The following is an 18,787-nucleotide window of genomic DNA, read 5'->3' on the forward strand; positions in this document are numbered from 1 at the left end:
ACGAGCACGAGCCTCCTCCCTCTGACAGCGGCCATGCGCGGCGCGGCCCCGACAGCCCACTCGTGCTGCTGCTATACTGTAATCATATGATTGGGAGACGGTCCCCGCTGCAGAATACCGACACACTGGGCGGACACAAGCGGAGGAGCCGGGGCGGAGGACACTATCTTAATGGTACATTTGTAGCGGGTGAAGAAGTGCGTGGAGTCGTCTAAAGTGTCGCCTGAAAAGTGTCAAACGCGAGACAAACTCCCCCCAAAAAGGAACTTTTTTCAAACTCCGGAGAGAGTCGGACAGAGAGGGGGGGGGCCGCTTGGAAGAGCACAGGACTCACACACGAAAACGTTAACCGAGAAGGAGAGTCGATTTAACCGGAGTTGAGATTTGAGTTTTATCCGCCAACGAAAGAGGCGGTCAGCGGGTCGCGGTCGGTGGAAACCCCTGGGGTCCTCGCGTCGCTTGTCGGGGCGTGTGTTTTTGTGTTTTCGGGGCGTTTTTTGTTTTTTTTTTTAAAAAAGAATTCCCCATAAGTTTTTTTCCCCCCAACTTAGCCAGGTCACTTTATTTGTGAAGCAAAAGCCATGGTCGGGGAGACAGAGGTGAAGGAGAGACCCAAGTCCAACCCGGACTATCTAATGCAGCTGATGAACGACAGGAAGGTGATGAGCTCCCTGCCCAACTTCAGTGGCATCTTTACGCATCTGGAGCGGCTGCTGGACGAAGGTAACTCGGTCTCCATTCACTTTTCACTTTGTACCATTTGTCACACAACAGAAGAAATAAAGTCCACCTTTTTTCTTGGCTGGACACATTGAGTTTCAGTGTTCATTAGAATAGAAACAGTCACTTAAGGGATCAGTCGTTAACTGCAGAATTCCTCACTGGCTCCAGGGAAACGTGACAGTAATGTCTTCTCATGCAACACTTGAATGATGCTAATGATAAATTATTAAACAGTTAAATTGTGTTTCAGCTGTGGTTGTAAATTCACAGTGAACAACCAAAACATGCTTTAAAACTACATGTGAATGAGATGTGTCCATGGCCTGAAGTCACAGTTTTAATTTGTTGAGAACAGCAGATGAGCACAGTCTCTGCCTCACACACACACACACACACACACACACACACACACCAAAAGACCATCTCTCTCTCTCTCTCACACACACACACACACACACCACACACAGTCAGTTGGTGATGGGAACAAACAGACAGTTGTTAGTCTTTCCCAGTGACCTAATGCGCAGGCTTATGTGAATGCTGCAGCCCATCCCTGAGCAGGAACGAGAGCATGTCACAGTGTAAAATATCTGATTTGAGGCTACTTAACAGCCTCCAAAAAGACACGCTGTCTGCACTACTGATCAGTGCACTTCACTTGTTGATGTCTAACATTTATTTTAAATTTTTTGCAGGCAGCCTTGAAATAACAGTAACAGACGTAAACAGGCATAACAGAGCTGCAAAGTGGCATCATTTTACGTTTTTAAATGTCACCCGTGTCCCCCTTTTCCAAATGTCATTTTCTAACAGTTGCTACAAGCTATCGAGGCCTGTTGTTGCTACTGTTGTTGCACATCAGGATCACCGAGGTTCTGACTTTGTGCTCTGTGACAAGTCTCATGACGCAGCAAGGTTGTTCTCATACCAGACGACCTCTAAAGCCTGACAAATAGGTCAGGCTTAACATCTCTGGATTTGTGTTCACATTGAGGGGACTGACATCCGAGCATATTCATCCCTCACACATGATAACGTGACACCCGCGGTCAGAGTGAAAGGCATTGTACCATGCCCATTTTCAGCCTGGCTGTATCCTCCGCCTGAGTTATGTGGACAGGGCACTCAGGCATAAGGGCTCTGTACCAAAAAAGTTTGTGCAGGGTAATAAGAAAGCCTGCCAGTCACACATATCGTCAGGGTGCATGTTTGTTTGGCCTATATATAAACCTGTGACAGGTTGAAGTGTGAAGATAAGGCCTGCTACAGCCCCCAACACTTTCTGTCTCTCCTTTGAGTCTCTTGTTCTTCTTTCACTTCTCATTTTCCTCCAGCAAGTTGCTCCCTGGTTAACTCAGAAGCGTGACACAAGCCTTGCTTGTCTGTGCAGATTTTTTTGTGTTTGTGTGTGTTTTTTTAAATAATAGTCACTTTTGGCCTGGAACAGGTCAGAATCGGTTATTAGAGGATCATCGTTGTCGCTGTAGCTGTGGCTGTAATTATAGCGCCCTACTGTAGTTATTATGGTCAGACTTATCAGTCTCAGAGCAGGGAGACATGGCTGTCAGCCTGCTTAGGTCAGATGATATTTGTGCCTCAAGGCAGTTATTCTGCCGTGTGTGTGTGTGTGTGTGTGTAAGTTCAAACCGGGGGTCTGAGTGGATGTCTTGCGTATGTGTTTGTGTGGTGCAGTAGTCAGTTATTATTGTGCTGGTGTGTCATTACAAAGGCATCAGAGGCAGAGCATCGGTCATTGAGACAACCCTAAACAAACAGACAGGCAGACAAACATAGTCTCATTTATGATGGTGGCTCTGCACCAAACCTAAGCCAAACATTTGACCTTTTAAGAAACTGATTTCAATAACAAAATCAGTTGATTAGGTTTGGGGGTTTTTTAGGCAAAACAGAAAGCAAATTTCAGTCATCACTCCTGATAAATACAGATTAATGATGCCTGGTGTATTTCTGTGCTTTCAAGAGCTGCAGTGATTAGTCGATTAATCGATTAGTCAGTCAAACTCTGCAGTGTGAGAGCTTGCTGCCTTCCTCTGTTTTATATGATTGTAAACTGAAAGTCTTTTGGTTTTCGACTGTTCAGTCAGACAAAACAAGACATTTGAAGACGTCAACGTGGACTCTGATTTTTCACTATTTTTTGACATTTTATAGACAAATTGATAAATTGATAAAATGATCTGTAGATGAAAATGATCATTATTTGCAGCCTTAATGCTTTCTCAGAATTCCTGTGATGTTTCTATGTGGTTGTTGAATAACTGTCCTGCACCAGAACTTCACAAACATCGGTTGGTAGATTAGGTCACTATGACCTCCACTAACAGAGTTAGAAGGGGGGCTTGTGTGTGTGTTGGTGTTTAACGCTGTTGGAGAAAGAAATAGAAAGAGAGAAATTGTCAGTAATAGGAGGCATGATTGCAAAGCATTCAGCGGTTAGATTCTACACTGTAGTGCAGAATGTTTGTGACTGTCTCCCTGCCTCACCTGCCTGTCTATCTTACTGTCTGTCTGTCTACTGTCACACTCAGAGCCGCTTGTAACTCCGGTGACAGTGAGTCATCGTCCCTAAAAAACTGACGGGCAAAAGAAATGTGAAACTTGTTGTCCTCCATGGACTATTTCATGGATGTCCTCAGTTCAATTTACTCCAACCTAATTTTCTGTCTCTCTGCCCCCCCCTGCCCTCATAGAAATCGGCCGGGTACGCAAGGACATGTACAACGACACACTGAACGGCGGTATGTTCAACGGGCGGGACATGGAAGAACTTCCCGAAGCCATTGGCCCCGTGGCGCAGCTGCAGGAGAAGCTCTATGTGCCTGTCAAAGAGTACCCTGACGTGAGTGAACATATCTGTGACCTTTGACCTTTTAGAGGAGTCTCTGTTTACTTTTCGCTGTTGTGACTTTTGGCCACTGAGAGGCCACCAGAAAAGTCAGTGTCCCTTTTAATTACAGGGACCTTTTGCTTTACATTTTATCTAAAAGCTGATTTCACTCTGAGATCATCTGCGCTCACACCCAATGATGTAATCTAGACTTAGAATGGATCAATAATGATTCTTGGCCTGTATTTCTGATAAGATAAAAATGAATCATTTACACTAATTCACATTCACAATAATATATGTTTTGTTTACTCTAAAAGGCAATATTTTCATTTAAACTCACCTCCCTGTGACACAATGTTCAGCTCCAAAGTTTTCACTATAAATATTTATAGGAGCTTAAAAAGGTGTATTGAGCCCCCACCCACCCAAACATAAAGTCAAGTGCTCTGCAGTGAATAGACTTCACCGTCAAATACATCCCTGCTCACGCCAAGTACAGTTAAGCACTTCAATATGAGTTGCGTTGATCCAGATCAAATTGCTCACATGATTTTCTCCGTGCATCAGCTCGCCAATCACTGAATACAATGACAGGCTGTCCTCACTCACATGACAGGAGACTAACAAGACATACACACACACACACACACACACACACACACACACGGGAGAGCTCTGGAAAACGGTTGAGATCAAGGTTAAATTTAGAGAGCAGTTCCTCTATCTGGATTTTTGTGCCTTGGTGAGAGTCAGGGGTCATCCTAGAGGCCAGAATGTATTGTAACTCTTAGAGAAGTGAACATTAGATTGAAATAACATATAAAGGATGAAGGACCTGGACAAATGTTATGAGAGACAATGCATGATAGAGAGAGAGGGGCGGTGGCAAAGAAACACACACAAACCCACACACACACAGAGGGGCAGCTGTCTAGTTAATCACTCAGTCTTAGTGACAGATAAGGTTAAGAGAACGGCAGTGTCCTGTCATGCCACCAGCACCAGCCAGCACCCATATAATGAGCTATTTTTGTCTCTCTTAGTAATACAGCCACATCACAGATGCACAAACCTCAAAACCTCACACACTCTCTCACAGCACGCATGTTGTAAATAACACACACACACTGTAAAAAAGACTGTGTGTGTGTGATGTAAAATGTGTCTTGTCTTCCTTCAGGCCTGTTTATTTTTTGCTCTTTTTATGTAGTTCAACTTTGTTGGAAGGATCCTGGGCCCACGTGGACTGACGGCCAAACAGCTGGAGGCGGAAACCGGCTGCAAGATCATGGTGCGAGGAAAGGGCTCCATGAGAGACAAGAAGAAGGTACACACACTGAGAAACGCACTCGCAAACACATAAGATACAGGCTTTTACCTTCTCATCATCTGGTTAAGTCAGCTTTCTAACCTCTAGTGAAAACACCCATAAAACCACAATTTTTTACACTCATTTTATTAAGCAAATGAGATATAATGTGTTATTTAATGAGCTTTAGGGGTTTATAGGTGGATTTTGTTGCTGTCATGCAGAGCCATGCTAGCTCTTACTGCTGTTTCCAGTCTTTATGCCAAGCTAAGCTAACCAGCTGCTGGCTAAAGCTGCATATTTACTAAAAAGACATGAGAGTGGTATCTAACTCTAGCAAATAAGCAGATTTCACAAAATTTCTAATCAATCCTTGAAATGTTTTTACTTTAGCCTAACATCCAGGTTTTCATCATTTTTCATTCACCTTGTGGAGGCGTTAGTTTAGACAGGTAGTCTGACAGACTGAACATTACGTGCAATTATGGTCAGTTACATTCTTGATGTGCTTTAAACTGATCTCATTTTGAGACGTACCACCACTCAGCAGTAACAAAACTGAAGAAAGATAAATTAGGACATGATGTTCGGATGTGTATGAGGAGATTTTCAACAGCCTTGACATGAATACAATCCAATCGCAGCCTGCAGGCTGGGGGGAAGATCAGTTCAGAAATGTTAAAATAACTTTGATTTGCTCTGGAAACTGTTCAGCAGTAATGTGATTTGTAGCAACCTGCAAAATCATGTTGTAGCCCCAAGTCCAGAGTGTGTCACAGGTTTAAAATAAAAATCCAACAGATGCAAGAAACGGTTAAAACAGTTTACAGAGCAACCATGTTACGAAAAGCAAGAAAGATTTATTTGTGTTTGGGAGGTCTGATATCTATCTGTCTGTCTATATATCAATTTGTCTATCTGTCTGTTTGCCTGCCTTTCTATCTATCTCTCTATCTATCTATCTATCTACTGTATCTATCCGACCTTCTCCAACATTCAGTTTTTCTCTCCTGTCCTGGTGTTCAGTCCATCTGTCCTCCCTTCCTCTCCCCTGGTGTCTACTGTTGGACGGAGTCAGCTCAAGCTTTCCAAACGGCAGGTGGAGCAAGTCCAGCATTCCTCCACCCTCCCACCTCAACCCCCCACCCTCTCTCTGCCTCTCTCTCTCTCTCTCTCCAGAACATTCCCTACCCCGCACGCCCCTCAGAGAGCGAGACATACACACACACACACAGACACACACAGAGACAGAGAGGAAGGAAAACAGAGACACAGTGGGAGGCAACAGGGGAGAGGAGAGAAAGATGTTGACTTTTAGTGTTCTTCAAAAAGATACATCTCGCTTGACAAAACATCCACAGAGAATACAACCTCTCAGTGCTCCACACTGAGACAGAGGGATTCATAATTTCACTTTTAACTGGGCTGCAACTAACAGTTAATTTCACTAGAGGATTAATCTATTAATATTTTTTATATGTGGAAGTTGAAGCTTTGGAAAACATGCTTATTCAATTTCTTGGTGAAACTTAAGAGATAAGAAGATCAGTATCTGCTCGTTCAATATGTAGCTGCAGTCAGGAGTGGGTTAGCTTAGCGTAGCAGCTAATCTGGCCTCGAAGTCACTTTGATCGGCCAAGAAATAGTTCCAGCAGATAAAGGTCAGGTTATGCTCGTACAGAACTAGTTCATAAGACATGCTGTCCGACCGTTAGGGCCAAGTCCTTGCTGCAGTGTCCCGGGTTCGAGTCTAGCTCAAGACCTTTGCTGTCATTCTCTCGCTTTCTTGCTCTCTCTCTCCCTACAGGTTTTCCCTTGTAAGGTTTCAGTTATCTAGAAACAAGAATAGCAAGAAGTTGATTTCAAGTAATTTGATCTTTTTACAAGAATTCTTGTAACTGGACATCCAGACTAATTTTAAGAAATCCTATCAAGTGAGAGCTCATTTCTAAAATGTTTTAACTTGAGGGGGACATGAATCCATCCAAATGTTATTGAGACATTTATCTCAGAACCAATCTCATGGAGACGCTAGAGAAGAAGTCAGAAGATTACCAAAGTCATTAGGATTCATCCTCTGGGAACCATGAATGTCTGTGCAATTCTTTTAAAATTTAAAAGTCTGGACCAAAGTGGGTAGACTGACATTGCCATTCCCGGAGTTCCTAGAGTTAGTGTGGCTAGAAATAAAAACAAATCCCAGTCACAAGTTCCCAGAGCCCGAGTAGACTTTCTTCAAATTGCTTAATTTGTCTGATGAACTTCAAAAAAAACAACAAAATATTTCAGTGATGTGAAACAGAGAAGAGCAGCTAATCTAGCTTGTGTTTGTTTTAGTTTTTTTTTAACTATTTCAAACGCAAAGTTATCCAAGACCAAGTAACAGTGTCAGTGTTTGATATTTTACTCGATAGATTACCAACATCACTCAGTCATTAACACTGTTGAATCAGCAACTGAATATCCATTAACGGACAAATCCTTTCAGTGCTTGTTTTGATTAAGAGAGAGAAAGAAGGGAATAGGTAAGATAAAGAGCAGTGGCAGTAATAGTGTGATTTGGGGAAAGAGTGAGAGAGCAGAAGCTTCAATAAAACACTGTGTAAGCACTGAAGAGCAACATAGTTGTTTCATGAGTTTGATAACCCCCCCAAAGCTGCATTACATGACCTTGAGCCTTGTGTTTGTGTGCAGTTTGATGCTGATCCAAGAACTGAGCCAGAACAAGAAGAAAAAGCGAACTCCCGTTTCTCCTCCGCAGCAATGGGCCGAGCCTGTGCGGCGCATTCAAACCGAGCTTTTAAAACGTTCGTGTGTTGCAGGAGGAGATGAACCGAGGGAAGCCCAACTGGGAGCACCTGAGCGAGGACCTCCACGTCCTGATCACGGTGGAGGACACACACAACCGGGCCAAGATCAAGCTCCAGCGGGCCATCAACGAGGTCAAGAAACTTCTCGTGCCCGCTGTGAGTATCAGTCCGAGAACTACCCTACACCCCACCCCACCCCCCCAGCTCAGCATCAGATATTAACGGGTTGGACTGATGGAAAAGCTGTGTGTGACTGGATGAGGGTTCACTGTGTTGGTATGCATGGAAGGGGGAAGGGGATTGTCAGTCCAAAAAGTGTGTGTGTGTTTGTGTCTTTTTTTTGTGTTTTTGTGTGTGTGTGTGTGTCTCTGTGTGTATGAGAGAGTATGTGTAAGGAGTTAGGGTAATTAGGGAACACACATAAAGGGGTTTCCATGGTAACCCCGGGTTGTTTGAAAGGCTGAGGGAATGAATGGAGAGTCTGTTCACTCGTTCTCCCCACTCCATCACTCCTTTCACTCGTTCACAACTCACTTCATTCCCAACTACTGGCTACAGTATTCTTTTTTTTTTTTTTTTTTGTCTTGTTTTCCACACAAGAGGACATTTTGATTGCACTCCTCAACATTTCTCACATTCTCCGGCCCACCTACCTCCTCCTACCCCACCCCACCCCCAACCTCCCTCTGGACACAAATACGTAGATAAAAACATGATGACAAATACACTGCACAGACATGGGCACATATAGACACACTGAATTATCCCCATGCGTGACACACAAGCACAAACAGATATATTTTTGAAGTCTCAAGGATTTTTTCCTTTTCCTCTGCATTATTTACAACAATAGGAACAGACTGAAAAGACCAGCAGGGGGATTTCTATTGCTGAAATCAGCCGTCACCTCTCGCTCCAATCACAGCACGGTGTTGGTAAAAACCTTCAAGTTAAAGGATGTAAGAAGGCTCTATAGGCAATCAGGAGCTCAACACCTGTTAATCTACATTTGTGCATGTGTGTGTTTGTGTGTGTGTGTCTGGCAGCAAGAGCTAATGATATGTGTTAGTTTAACCCAGCCGACCTCACTCTCCAAATGTAAATCAGTCAAGCTTCTCACCAAGCTGTAACTCGAGCTGAGAAGCTAGCGTGTTTGACACTGAATATGTCCTGTGCGGTGGAGCTGCTGCGTTCATGGTCTGGTCAAATCCAATACAGACAAAAAAGCTTTTTAAAAAGTGCAGATAAATAAAAATAAAAAGATCCAGACTTCTTTTCTCTTTTGAAAACATTTTAAATTGAATCAGAATGAATTTCAGCAAACTGTAACTCTCACTGACTTTTGACCAGACCCTCACAAAAGTTAATTCATTCGCTTGTCAAATGGCTGAATGACAGTCCTGTGCTGCTGTGCTTGCATGTGTTGGTGTAGGCTGAGGGGGAGGACAACCTGAAGAAAATGCAGTTGATGGAGCTGGCCATTCTCAATGGGACCTACAGAGACGCCAATGTCAAGACGCGTAAGGATGACATCATAGTTAAGATGTAGAGGAGGGTTGGTGGGTGACAAAGGAGGGGTCTCGATACAGGAGTCCACTGTAAATATGAACAATGCCTCTGTTTCTCCTGTTAAATAGACTGTTTGTCCTCTCCTCTTCTTCCCTGTCTATTGTATGTGTGTTCGCTTTGTGTGTGTGCTCGCGGCGTGGGTGTGTGCACATACTTTGCGATGTTGTATGTTCGTGTGCCGCACAGCCACCGCCGCCTTCCCGCTGGGGACCCCTCAGGCGCCTCGGATCATCACAGGCCCGACGCCCGTCCTGCCTCCCACCCTGCGCAACCCCGCCCCTGTCACCACACCAACCATCATGCCTCTGATTCGTCAGATCCAGAGCTCCACCCTCGTGCCGGGAGCCAATCCGCACCCGGCGCTGGTGCAGCAAGGGCCCGAATCTGGAATCATCTACACACCCTACGAGTATCCCTACACACTCACACCCTCCATATTGGAATACCCTATTGACTCAACTGGAGTATTAGGTATGTAGATCTAAAAGTTCATCACTGTCATACATAGTCAATGGATGTATTGTGAGAACTGGATACTGGCCTCCAATGAAAACTGCTCATCAAGCACATACACTTTTCTTTGGCCACGCCCCCTTATCCCATAAACTTTACACTGAGGAGACATCACTCAAAAAACATAGCTTTTCATGGCTCTGGGGAAGTTTTCCAAATAATTGGTGCCTGGTCAGCAACTTTACAGACATGTTTGATTAATGGCAGTCTATGGGGAAGATGCTTTTTGGGCTAGCCTGGTTTGGCTAATTTCAGATCCAAATCCAACCCTAGACCCAAAGATACTGTATGTTGTTGCTTTTATTTTTCATTTACCGTGAGACAATCGATTGACCTCACCCTGTCTCTCTCCTCCTAAACATGAAAGGCAGTGTAACATATTTTACTCTTCACTACATAATTTGAATAAAATGTTGAAAAATGCCTGTAACATTAAGGAAAAACAAAAAAAAAACCCTTGATCTGCCAATTTAATGGTACTGAAATTTTATGGGTTCATCCCTGGCACCTGCTCCATCCCTCCACCATGTTTGGTGCAAATCGCGTCAGTATTTTTTGCATAATCCTGCCGACACATTAACACAGAAACCAAAAGAGACAGATGAAAACATGTCCTCCTTGGTGCAGGTAAAACATAACTAGATTTGAGCCTGAAGCTTTATCAAACAAAACCCGCCTGAACTCTACTTATTGTTGCAGTACCACAGTTTGCCACTAGAGCAAATTGGTTGCGGTATCCAGCTCTTGTAATACATCCACAACACAAACAGATGCATGCTGAGGCTCATTTCTGGGCTAACAGTCTCTTCTCCCTGTGTTTTCACAGGTATGGCTTTCCCAACCAAAGGCTAAGCGATAGCAACCCTTCCTAGCACACACACGGACTGGCTTGCAGAGACCCCCCCCCTCCCCTCCCCACCTACACATACTTGTCCCACAAAGCAAACACTCAGGAGTTTGCACATACTTTAGGATGACAGATTCCTCAACAGTCATTCTGTAGTCAAGTGTCCATTCCTGTTAATTTCCTCTTTGTATTAGCAGACTAGTGTTGTGGTGTGACAGCTACTTAACTTTTTTTAATAGTTCAGCTTCCTGCTTGTAATTTTAACACATTTTAGTGAACCCATAGATATTTTAGAGCTGCTGTTTGTGATTTAATATATGTTAAAGCTTATTTTGATCACAGAGCTATAGAGTGACTTTACTTAACAGCTGATGTTGAATCTACTAGTGAAGCTTAGTCAGAGATTAGTGGTTTGGATTAATAATTTCTTTAGAAAACAGAAGACCACAAAACAGCAAAAAAAATCTGCCTCTTAGAAGCGAGATGTTTTTGCTTATCTTCACCTTCAGCCTTGAACACTTTGTAAATTCCTGGTTTCACTGATGTTGGTGCCATGGGTGGACTGTTTGATGTCTTTTCTGATGAGTAACCTTCTGTGTTCTGTTTTGGCGATGCCAATGGCTGTTAGCAGGTGCCATGACCACTAAGGTACGACGCCACGACAAGAGAATCCATCCTTACCAAAGGGTAGTGACCACAGACAGAGGTTAGTTAGCTCACCAGCCACTTTATGTGTATGTGTATGTATGTATGTGTGTGTTAGTGTGCGTGCATGCAGACCAATGGACCAATTTCAGTTTACATGTGTCTGTAATACGGCATGCCTAAAAAAAAGAAGAATTAACTGTATCAGGCGAAAAGGTCACACGCTGAAGCAGCTTCAGTGTAAAATGTGAAACAGTATTTGTTGCAGTGAAAGTGAAATAAGTGAGGAGATTGGGAGGAACCATGTTGGGGGGGGGTGACAGCTGCAGCGGTTATCTTTGCTCGCCTGTTAGATAAACTGGACGGCTTGTAGGCCAGGACCCTCTCAATTAGAATGGATCGCTCCATTCATGTGACTCAGTCCTTGTGACTCTGGATTTGGAGTCCTCTCTCAGAAACTTTTTTTTGTTGTTGTTGTTTATCTCTTCATTACTACTTTTGACCCTACAAATACTGTGGGAAATTTTATTTATACCCAACTTCATTCCAGTAGATTTCCACAAATGTTTTTTTATTATTATTATTAAGTAAATCCTGTGTTGTTGCCCAATGACCATATGACACTTAAAGTAACAGTGATTGTCTTTTCCTGAAGGTCATTCAATTCAATATGATCTTTCGTTTTTACTACTAAAACACAGCGTGTGATAACTACTGAAGTCTGTGTTACAAGCTCTTTTGTATGAAATACTGTTGTTTGTGGTCTTATCAGTTGCCCACTGGACTTTATCATTGGGGCTGTTTACATCTTTCATATATTTCCTAGCCAGAGTGGTGCTGTTACCATGTATTTAGCTGCAAAATAAATTTGTATATAGGGATTTTAAGGATTTAAGTGCTTATATGAAGCTTATGGAACAAGATCGCTTGGAAATACTTGTAGTATTTTTTTTTTAGGTTTTTTTTTTTAGTTTGTAAATTTTTATTTTTGTTTTTATGGTATGCTTTTTATAGATGAAGTGTCTCCATGTAAACTTCAAACTTTATTCAAAGTGTGTAGCTACTACTGTTTTAGTCACCACAGAGGTGGCAATGAAGGCAGTGTTTTGCTCTGTGTATTTAAGATGAGGTGACCTTCTCGATTCACAGGCCTCGTGACTGTTTTATGCAATAGAAATGGACTAGCTAGCTACAATATATGTGTGTGTGTGTGAGCAGTGGTGCTCTTGTTGTACACGATGGACAAAAAAACACTAAAAGGCAATAAAGATGACTATTGAAAAAATCTCTAAAGAAAACCAAAGCCTCTAAATTCTTGTAGTTAGTCTGTCTACTGTTAAATTGTTTCTAAAGTCTCCAGTCTCCAAAATCACCATCTCTTAACCTCTCATCGCTGTCTGCTATGGTGCCTTTTTGCTTACTGTAGTCATTAGGTGCTCTTCTAATACTTCATAGCAAACAGATCAAACCATAATCAATAATCTGTTAATCACAAGTGTTAATCACCAAGATCTTATGCCTGCTGCTGAACAATACCTCTACTTGACAGTAAGCGAAAGTATTTCCGAGGCCCAGACACTTTTCTTTGGACATAAAGGTCACTCTCTCACCCACATGAAACCATGCTGTCTCCCTCTCTGTCCATGGTTTCACTGTCTGTCTGTGCTAGAAGTAGCCCAGCTAGCATGAGTAGTATCACTATAGCAGCGGTCACAGGACAGGAGGGGTATCTCCCTAAAACTTAACCCTGCAAAAACGCCTTCATGAGCACACGTGAGCGTCGCTAACCGGCCATTCCTTATGTCAACACCTGGTGTTTGATGTAAGTCCTTGTGAATGGTCGTGGGGGGCTCATGAAGGTGTTGTGCAGCTTTTGTGCAATACCCCTCATGCTGTGTGACTGCAGTAGATCTGCCTTGTTGTCATCCTGACGCCACTAGCTGACACTAATCTCTCTTCTATCTTTTTTTCTTTTTATGTCCCCTTTTATGTGCCCTTTTTGTTTCCTTTCCACTGTCTGTCCGTCTTCTGTCCGTCTAACTCTAGCTGCCACGGCAACTAACCCATGACCCCTTGACCTTCTGACATTTCCGCCCACTGATGACCCACCCATCTCTGCCCGCTGGCGTGCTCATTGGCCCACGGCCCCCCCGCCACTCCCTCAGCTCAGCCTACCAGAGACCAGCACATTGGGAACAACCGGGCTGCTTCTGTCTAACCAACCAGCCAGATGACAGCGATCACGGGAATAAACCTCAGGACCCTGCCCATCACCGAGTCCTAACCTAAACTTTACCAAACGTGCCTTTCTTACAAAACTCCAAAGCCAGTCTTTGAATATTTTACATAGAAATCCCAATCTATAATAGTGATTTGGTTACTGAGGACAGGCCCCAAACTGGTGAAGATCTCCTAAACTAATCCCTAGCTGTGCCAAACTGTCTCTCTGAGCTGCCCTACCCTCAGTCCATGCGAGGCAATAATAATGACTCTATTAATAACATGGTAACTCTACTGATAATGATGGTAATTGTACTTATCCAGCACAGAAACCCTCCATAAACACTAAAGTGAAAGAGATATGTTGATATTTTGAGGTATTTTTCCTCAGCGGGCACCTCTCACTTAAGAGATTGCTTCTGTTTTTGGCCCCAACATACATTAATTTCATCATAACACATCATATTTGGTGTTAAAAATGGCCATATATTAACGCGCTTTCCCCTCCAAATGTAACACCAACATGTGGTTCCAGTGATGTGTTTCAAATGTCACTTTTACACAATTTCACTTTTTTTTTTTTTTTTTTTTTTAAAGAGCGCACTGTTTTGTGCTGCAGAATGCCAGCACAGAACCTTCTTCACCACAGAGCAAACAGGTGCTCAGTGAGGGAAAATGACTGGAAACTGGAATCCAAAATGCCAAAGTATCTCTGAGTGTTTTAATAGGTAAAGCCTCCCAATACTGAGTTGACATATCAGCATAAATGCCAAGCCTGTACAGTGCAGACACACACACACACACACACACACACACACAACACAGAGGGAAGGTTGCACGTCTTTTGGTCGAAATCTCGAGTCACACAGCGATGCCTTTGCCTTTTTTCACACTACAGTATTGTATGAGCTTGAACAACAGTGCCTTTATTTATTGAGACCGATGGAACAATGTTACACCTAAATCTTTTTATCACTACATCGTGGCTTTGTGCCCGGCATGAAATTATGTTGTTTTGGGTTTATACAGATTAATTTTAGGGGCTGCAGGAAAATGCGTCGCAGCCCAATTGTCGCCATCTACATTTATTTTATGGCTTTACATCCATAACTCTTCTCAATTCAGATTTTATTGCCAAAAAAAAAAAAAAAACAACAGTGGCTCATTTGAATTGGAAGTGCAATGCAGTATTGAATCTCCAGCTACAGTGTCAGACATGTTTATGTGAGGTTTCAGATGCCTCAAGAGAACAGTGTTATATATATATATTTTTGTTTGTTGTGTTTGTGTTTGTTTTGTTTTGTTGGAGATGCAGTCGTCCATATACATACAGTATATTTTTTACACGTGTATCCACTTTTTCACAGGGTGTGGTACACTTTTACACACACAAACCAACTGATGCCTTGACATAAAAAAACAACAAAAAACCATGGAGTCGTAACATCTGTAACAAGTTTATAATGTATTTTTATATTCTATTTTGTACATGAAAATAACATTAAATGACCTTTTCAGATAAGAACATTATGCCTTATTATGGAGAGTAATTTGATGACCATAACTATCCTTCATGTGTCGTTAGCAGTCATTCTCAATGCCCTGGGAAACTGGAGTCTGATTTTCTCTGTATTAACTTTGAGCCTTTGAGATCAGCATTGCTTGCCTTCTGTGCCTTTTGTATACTTTAAGTGTGACAATTAACAGTGTAGTACAACATTAATCTACTCTTCAGTCCCAAGTGTAGGTTACTAACTGTTACCACTTCTGTGATCATTAACCACTTTAATGGTATCTGTCTCTGCTTTGGATTCCTTTAAAAAAAAATATGTGTCTAAAAGTTTAAAAAAACAAAAAGAAAGATATGTGTTGAACAATGAACTTTTAACTTTTAAAAGTATTCTGAGCAGGAATAACTCTTTGTACACTATTAAACTCATAGTTGTAAAACTAACAAACTTTGTTGCTTTTTCTCTGTAGCACTTAATTATGCAAATCAGCTTCCTTTCTGCATACTAATCACCAAACACTCCTTAGATACAGAGGGACAAGAAAGAAAAAAGAAAAACAGCAGATACTTGAGACAAAGTGCAGGGAAAAGGCCATGACATGTTTTTCTCCCCACTTCTCCTTGTCTGTGTTCTTTCCTATCTTCCTTCTGCTTTTAAAGTGGACATTGCAGACATTGATGTGTGTAATAAGAGAGAACAAAACACACCCAACTCACCATGGTTCCTCAGAGGCATGCGCATGTATAACTGAAGGAAAAAAAAAAGAGGAGGGGGGGGGTTTCAGGTTTGGAGGACTAGATGGCTGGGGAATTGAAGGGAAATTGATTGTGCAAGCTCGCCCTCAAACATCTGCAGAGTAAATATCACACAGGATCACAGTCTGTCCCTGAAGTCTCTGAAAAACTACAACTAGTAAAGCTACATGTGTCATAGTAGCTAGATTTGTTTTAATTAGACTCTTCTGCCCCCCTCTTCTCTCTGAGGGTGCGGTTATTAAAAATGTAAACATAAGGAGGGTCATTTTTTAAATGTTCTGTTGGGAATTTGATCCTTTTGAGCCTTTGACACTTGGAAGTTAAAAGTAAAACCCACACATTTAAAGTTTCACACACACACACACACACAGAAAAAAAAGATTCACATGGGGTTTTCCGTGGTGAATGCAGCAGTGGGTGGCTCATTCGTCCTCTCCCTGCCCTTCCTGCTTTCATTGTGGAGTAGAGGGGTGATATTGAACTTCAGGCTTGGAGTTGAGCCTGCTCTGCGGCCACAACCCCAACCCCCCGATCACAGAGAGAGAGAGAGAGAGACAGAGCGAGAGAGAGAGAAAGGGACATAATGTGACCACTGCTGCTGACAATCCTCTTGGACAGGAAGAAGCAAGAGTGGAAGCACGGAGTGGAGATAGCAAAAGAGAGAGAAAATAAAAGAGAGAAAGCGAGGGAATGTGTGGGGAGGGATGGGTGGGGGTGCATGTGTGTTTGGATGGGTGTGTACTCTTCTTCTCGTCTCTGCTTTTCCTGTTTTTCAGTCAAAGTTTCGTGCTTTTATTATTTTTTTATTTTCTTGTTCTCCTGGTCTGGTATGAAACACTCTTCAAGCATCTGGTAATGTATTCTGCAGTCAGCGCTTGCCATTGCCAACGTTGGGGCCCAGAGCTCCCAGCGCTTACAATCAAAGTGTGTTTGTGTGCATGAATGTGTGTGTGTGTGTGTGTGTGTGTGTGTGTGTGTGTGTCTGTGGGAGAGAAAAAGGGGGAAAGTGAGAGGAAAGGACAGGTTGATTTACATTGCTATGTATGCACGCTGTTCTCCACATAATGAACAGCTCCAGATTTCCTCTGCTTGGTAAATATTTGATGACTGAGCGGCGGCGGCGGAATGATTTTAGTCGAATAACAGTGGAGTCCTATAAGCTGCAGGGAAACGGCTCAAAAGTTGTATTTCAAACCTCTCTCTCTCTCTCTCTCTCTCTCTCCCCTTGTCCTCTTCCCATGTAAATAAGGCCAACTCCCCCTAACCCCACACACCCCTCTGAGGCAGTTTAAAGACCCAACACTGTCTCCTTGTCTCCTTGACAACCAGCATACACTGGGGTCCTGTCGTGGCCTCTCTGTCTTTTGTGTTTGGGAGCTCAGAGAGACAGAAAGAAAGAGAGAGGGAGAGAGGGAGAGGAAGGAGAGGATGAAAACAAGAGTTGCGGAAAAAGATAACAAAGATGACATCACTGCTATTTTATTCCACAACTGAAAAATTAGTTCATAGCCCAACAATGATGATGATGATGATGATGGTGATGAGGATGATGACTAGCCAGAGGCACAAAATGGGTGGCAGCTCAGTCTGAGGGTGGGGGGAGAGAGAGAGAGAGAGAGAGAGAGAGAGGCCCAGGGCTGAATGGGGCATTGTGGGAAAGACAGTGGGCACACTGGGCAGTAACACAGAGAACACTAACTCACAGATCATGCCAGAGAGTCTGAAAACACCCACACTGGGCGACAATGGCAAACTTCATCGCTCCACTTGGCCCCCTCTGAATACACACATACAATGGCAGAATCCAAATAAGATGCTCTGTTATTCGTGAAATTCAACACACTAAATTCCTTCAGTGGCTCTGTCCCTTTGACTGGCAGCAGATGGCTGAGGCTGAGCCGCATGGATGTGCGCGTACGTGTGCACATGTGTGTGTGGTCTCGTCCCTGCGTTGTATCAAAGGCTAAGTGCCCAGCAGGCATTGAAAGGTGGTGGTGGTGGTGGTGGGGTCAGGGGGGGTCTTGCATTGCAAGGCCTGATAGGTGTCATATGGAAGTTATTTAACCCAGCTCTACCTCCTTACTTCAGTTAATGCAAACAGCACCATGCAAATCCAAATGTAACTAAATCAGTCAATTAAATCAGGCCTAATTAGAATGAGGGCTGAGGAGCACCAGATCTAACATGTTTGACCCCTCTACAGCTCATCTCATCTTTACTATGAGCACTCTGCCGCCTCCCTGTGGAGTATCTGAGGATGTCCACCATTTTACAACTGCAACAGGTAACCCACTGAAAAGTCAATCAGAATACAAAAAATACCAGTAAGTAATTTTACCAACTTCTTATATGTGAGTATTTTATTTTAGTATTTTTATTTGTTCCTCTGATTTACAGTAGCCTTGAGGGCGTTTTTGTGCTTTTACAACAGATAGAAGAGAGATAACAAAGGGTCTTAGCCAAACACCTTTCATTAAGACAAATAAATACAAAAAGAGGTCACTACAAGGTCACAAATATAGAAATAAAAATCAAAGTACAGCAGATTTTTGATTTTCTGACATTTCATGGGAACTATAGTACTTTCATTTTTAAGTTAAGAAAGTAACCTACTTGCATGTATATAAAAACAAATAGTCATTTATTTGGCATCTAGTGTCACTAATTATTTTGCAGACTAAGATCTGACATCAGTTCATAAAATGTGATGCACTGTAATGACTACTACTACTACTACTACTTCCAATACTTTACCTCTTTGCTAAAATAATCGATCAATACAGTGAGAATACTGACAAAAATCTATATTTGTTGAGGTGGACCTCGTGATATCAACTTGTGTCCACCTCCATTGTGAGTTTTGTAACGTTTGGTCTGTCTTTATGTTGTTTGCCCCTCAGCTGCACAAACAGCTCACAGATCAGTTTGTGATGTTCCGTCTCCTTCACAAGTGTTTGCCCTCGTTAAGTAAATAGACCCCAGATCTGTTCATGTGTCGTAAAAACGTGAGTTTTATTAGGCTTATAAACATCAT

The 18,787-nt window shown here is 42.7% G+C and overlaps 1 protein-coding gene across 5 annotated transcripts; it reads left to right on the forward strand.

Moving 5' to 3' along the window:
• The first annotated feature begins 51 nt into the window (after positions 1–51).
• qki2 (QKI, KH domain containing, RNA binding 2) lies at positions 52–15,012 on the forward strand. 5 transcript variants are annotated; one of them, XM_018665851.2, is made up of 9 exons: positions 52–723; positions 3,435–3,583; positions 4,785–4,901; positions 7,706–7,849; positions 9,126–9,213; positions 9,449–9,733; positions 10,578–10,601; positions 11,251–11,328; positions 13,314–15,012. In XM_018665851.2, exons 1-9 carry the CDS (start codon positions 582–584, stop codon positions 13,334–13,336), a joined length of 1,050 nt encoding a protein of 349 aa, XP_018521367.1. In that variant the 5' UTR covers positions 52–581; the 3' UTR covers positions 13,337–15,012. The 5 variants fall into 5 exon arrangements, with proteins under 5 accessions (XP_018521367.1, XP_018521376.1, XP_018521384.1 ...); XM_018665860.2 differs by having other exon boundaries at positions 11,254–11,328; XM_018665868.2 differs by lacking the exon at positions 10,578–10,601 and having other exon boundaries at positions 54–723.
• Positions 15,013–18,787: the final 3,775 nt, after the last annotated feature.

The sequence above is a fragment of the Lates calcarifer genome, linkage group LG23 (genome assembly GCF_001640805.2).
Source record: "Lates calcarifer isolate ASB-BC8 linkage group LG23, TLL_Latcal_v3, whole genome shotgun sequence".
In the NCBI taxonomy this organism is placed as follows: Eukaryota; Metazoa; Chordata; class Actinopteri; family Centropomidae; genus Lates; species Lates calcarifer.

Coding starts and splice junctions, on each gene's coding strand:
- qki2 (XM_018665851.2), top strand. CDS start 582: ATGGTCGGGGAGACAGAGGTGAAGGAGAGACCCAAGTCCAACCCGGAC. Junction 9,214..9,448: donor AGACGCCAATGTCAAGACGC/GTAAGGATGACA, acceptor TGTGCCGCACAG/CCACCGCCGCCTTCCCGCTG. Junction 10,602..11,250: donor TTCTCCCTGTGTTTTCACAG/GTATGGCTTTCC, acceptor AATGGCTGTTAG/CAGGTGCCATGACCACTAAG.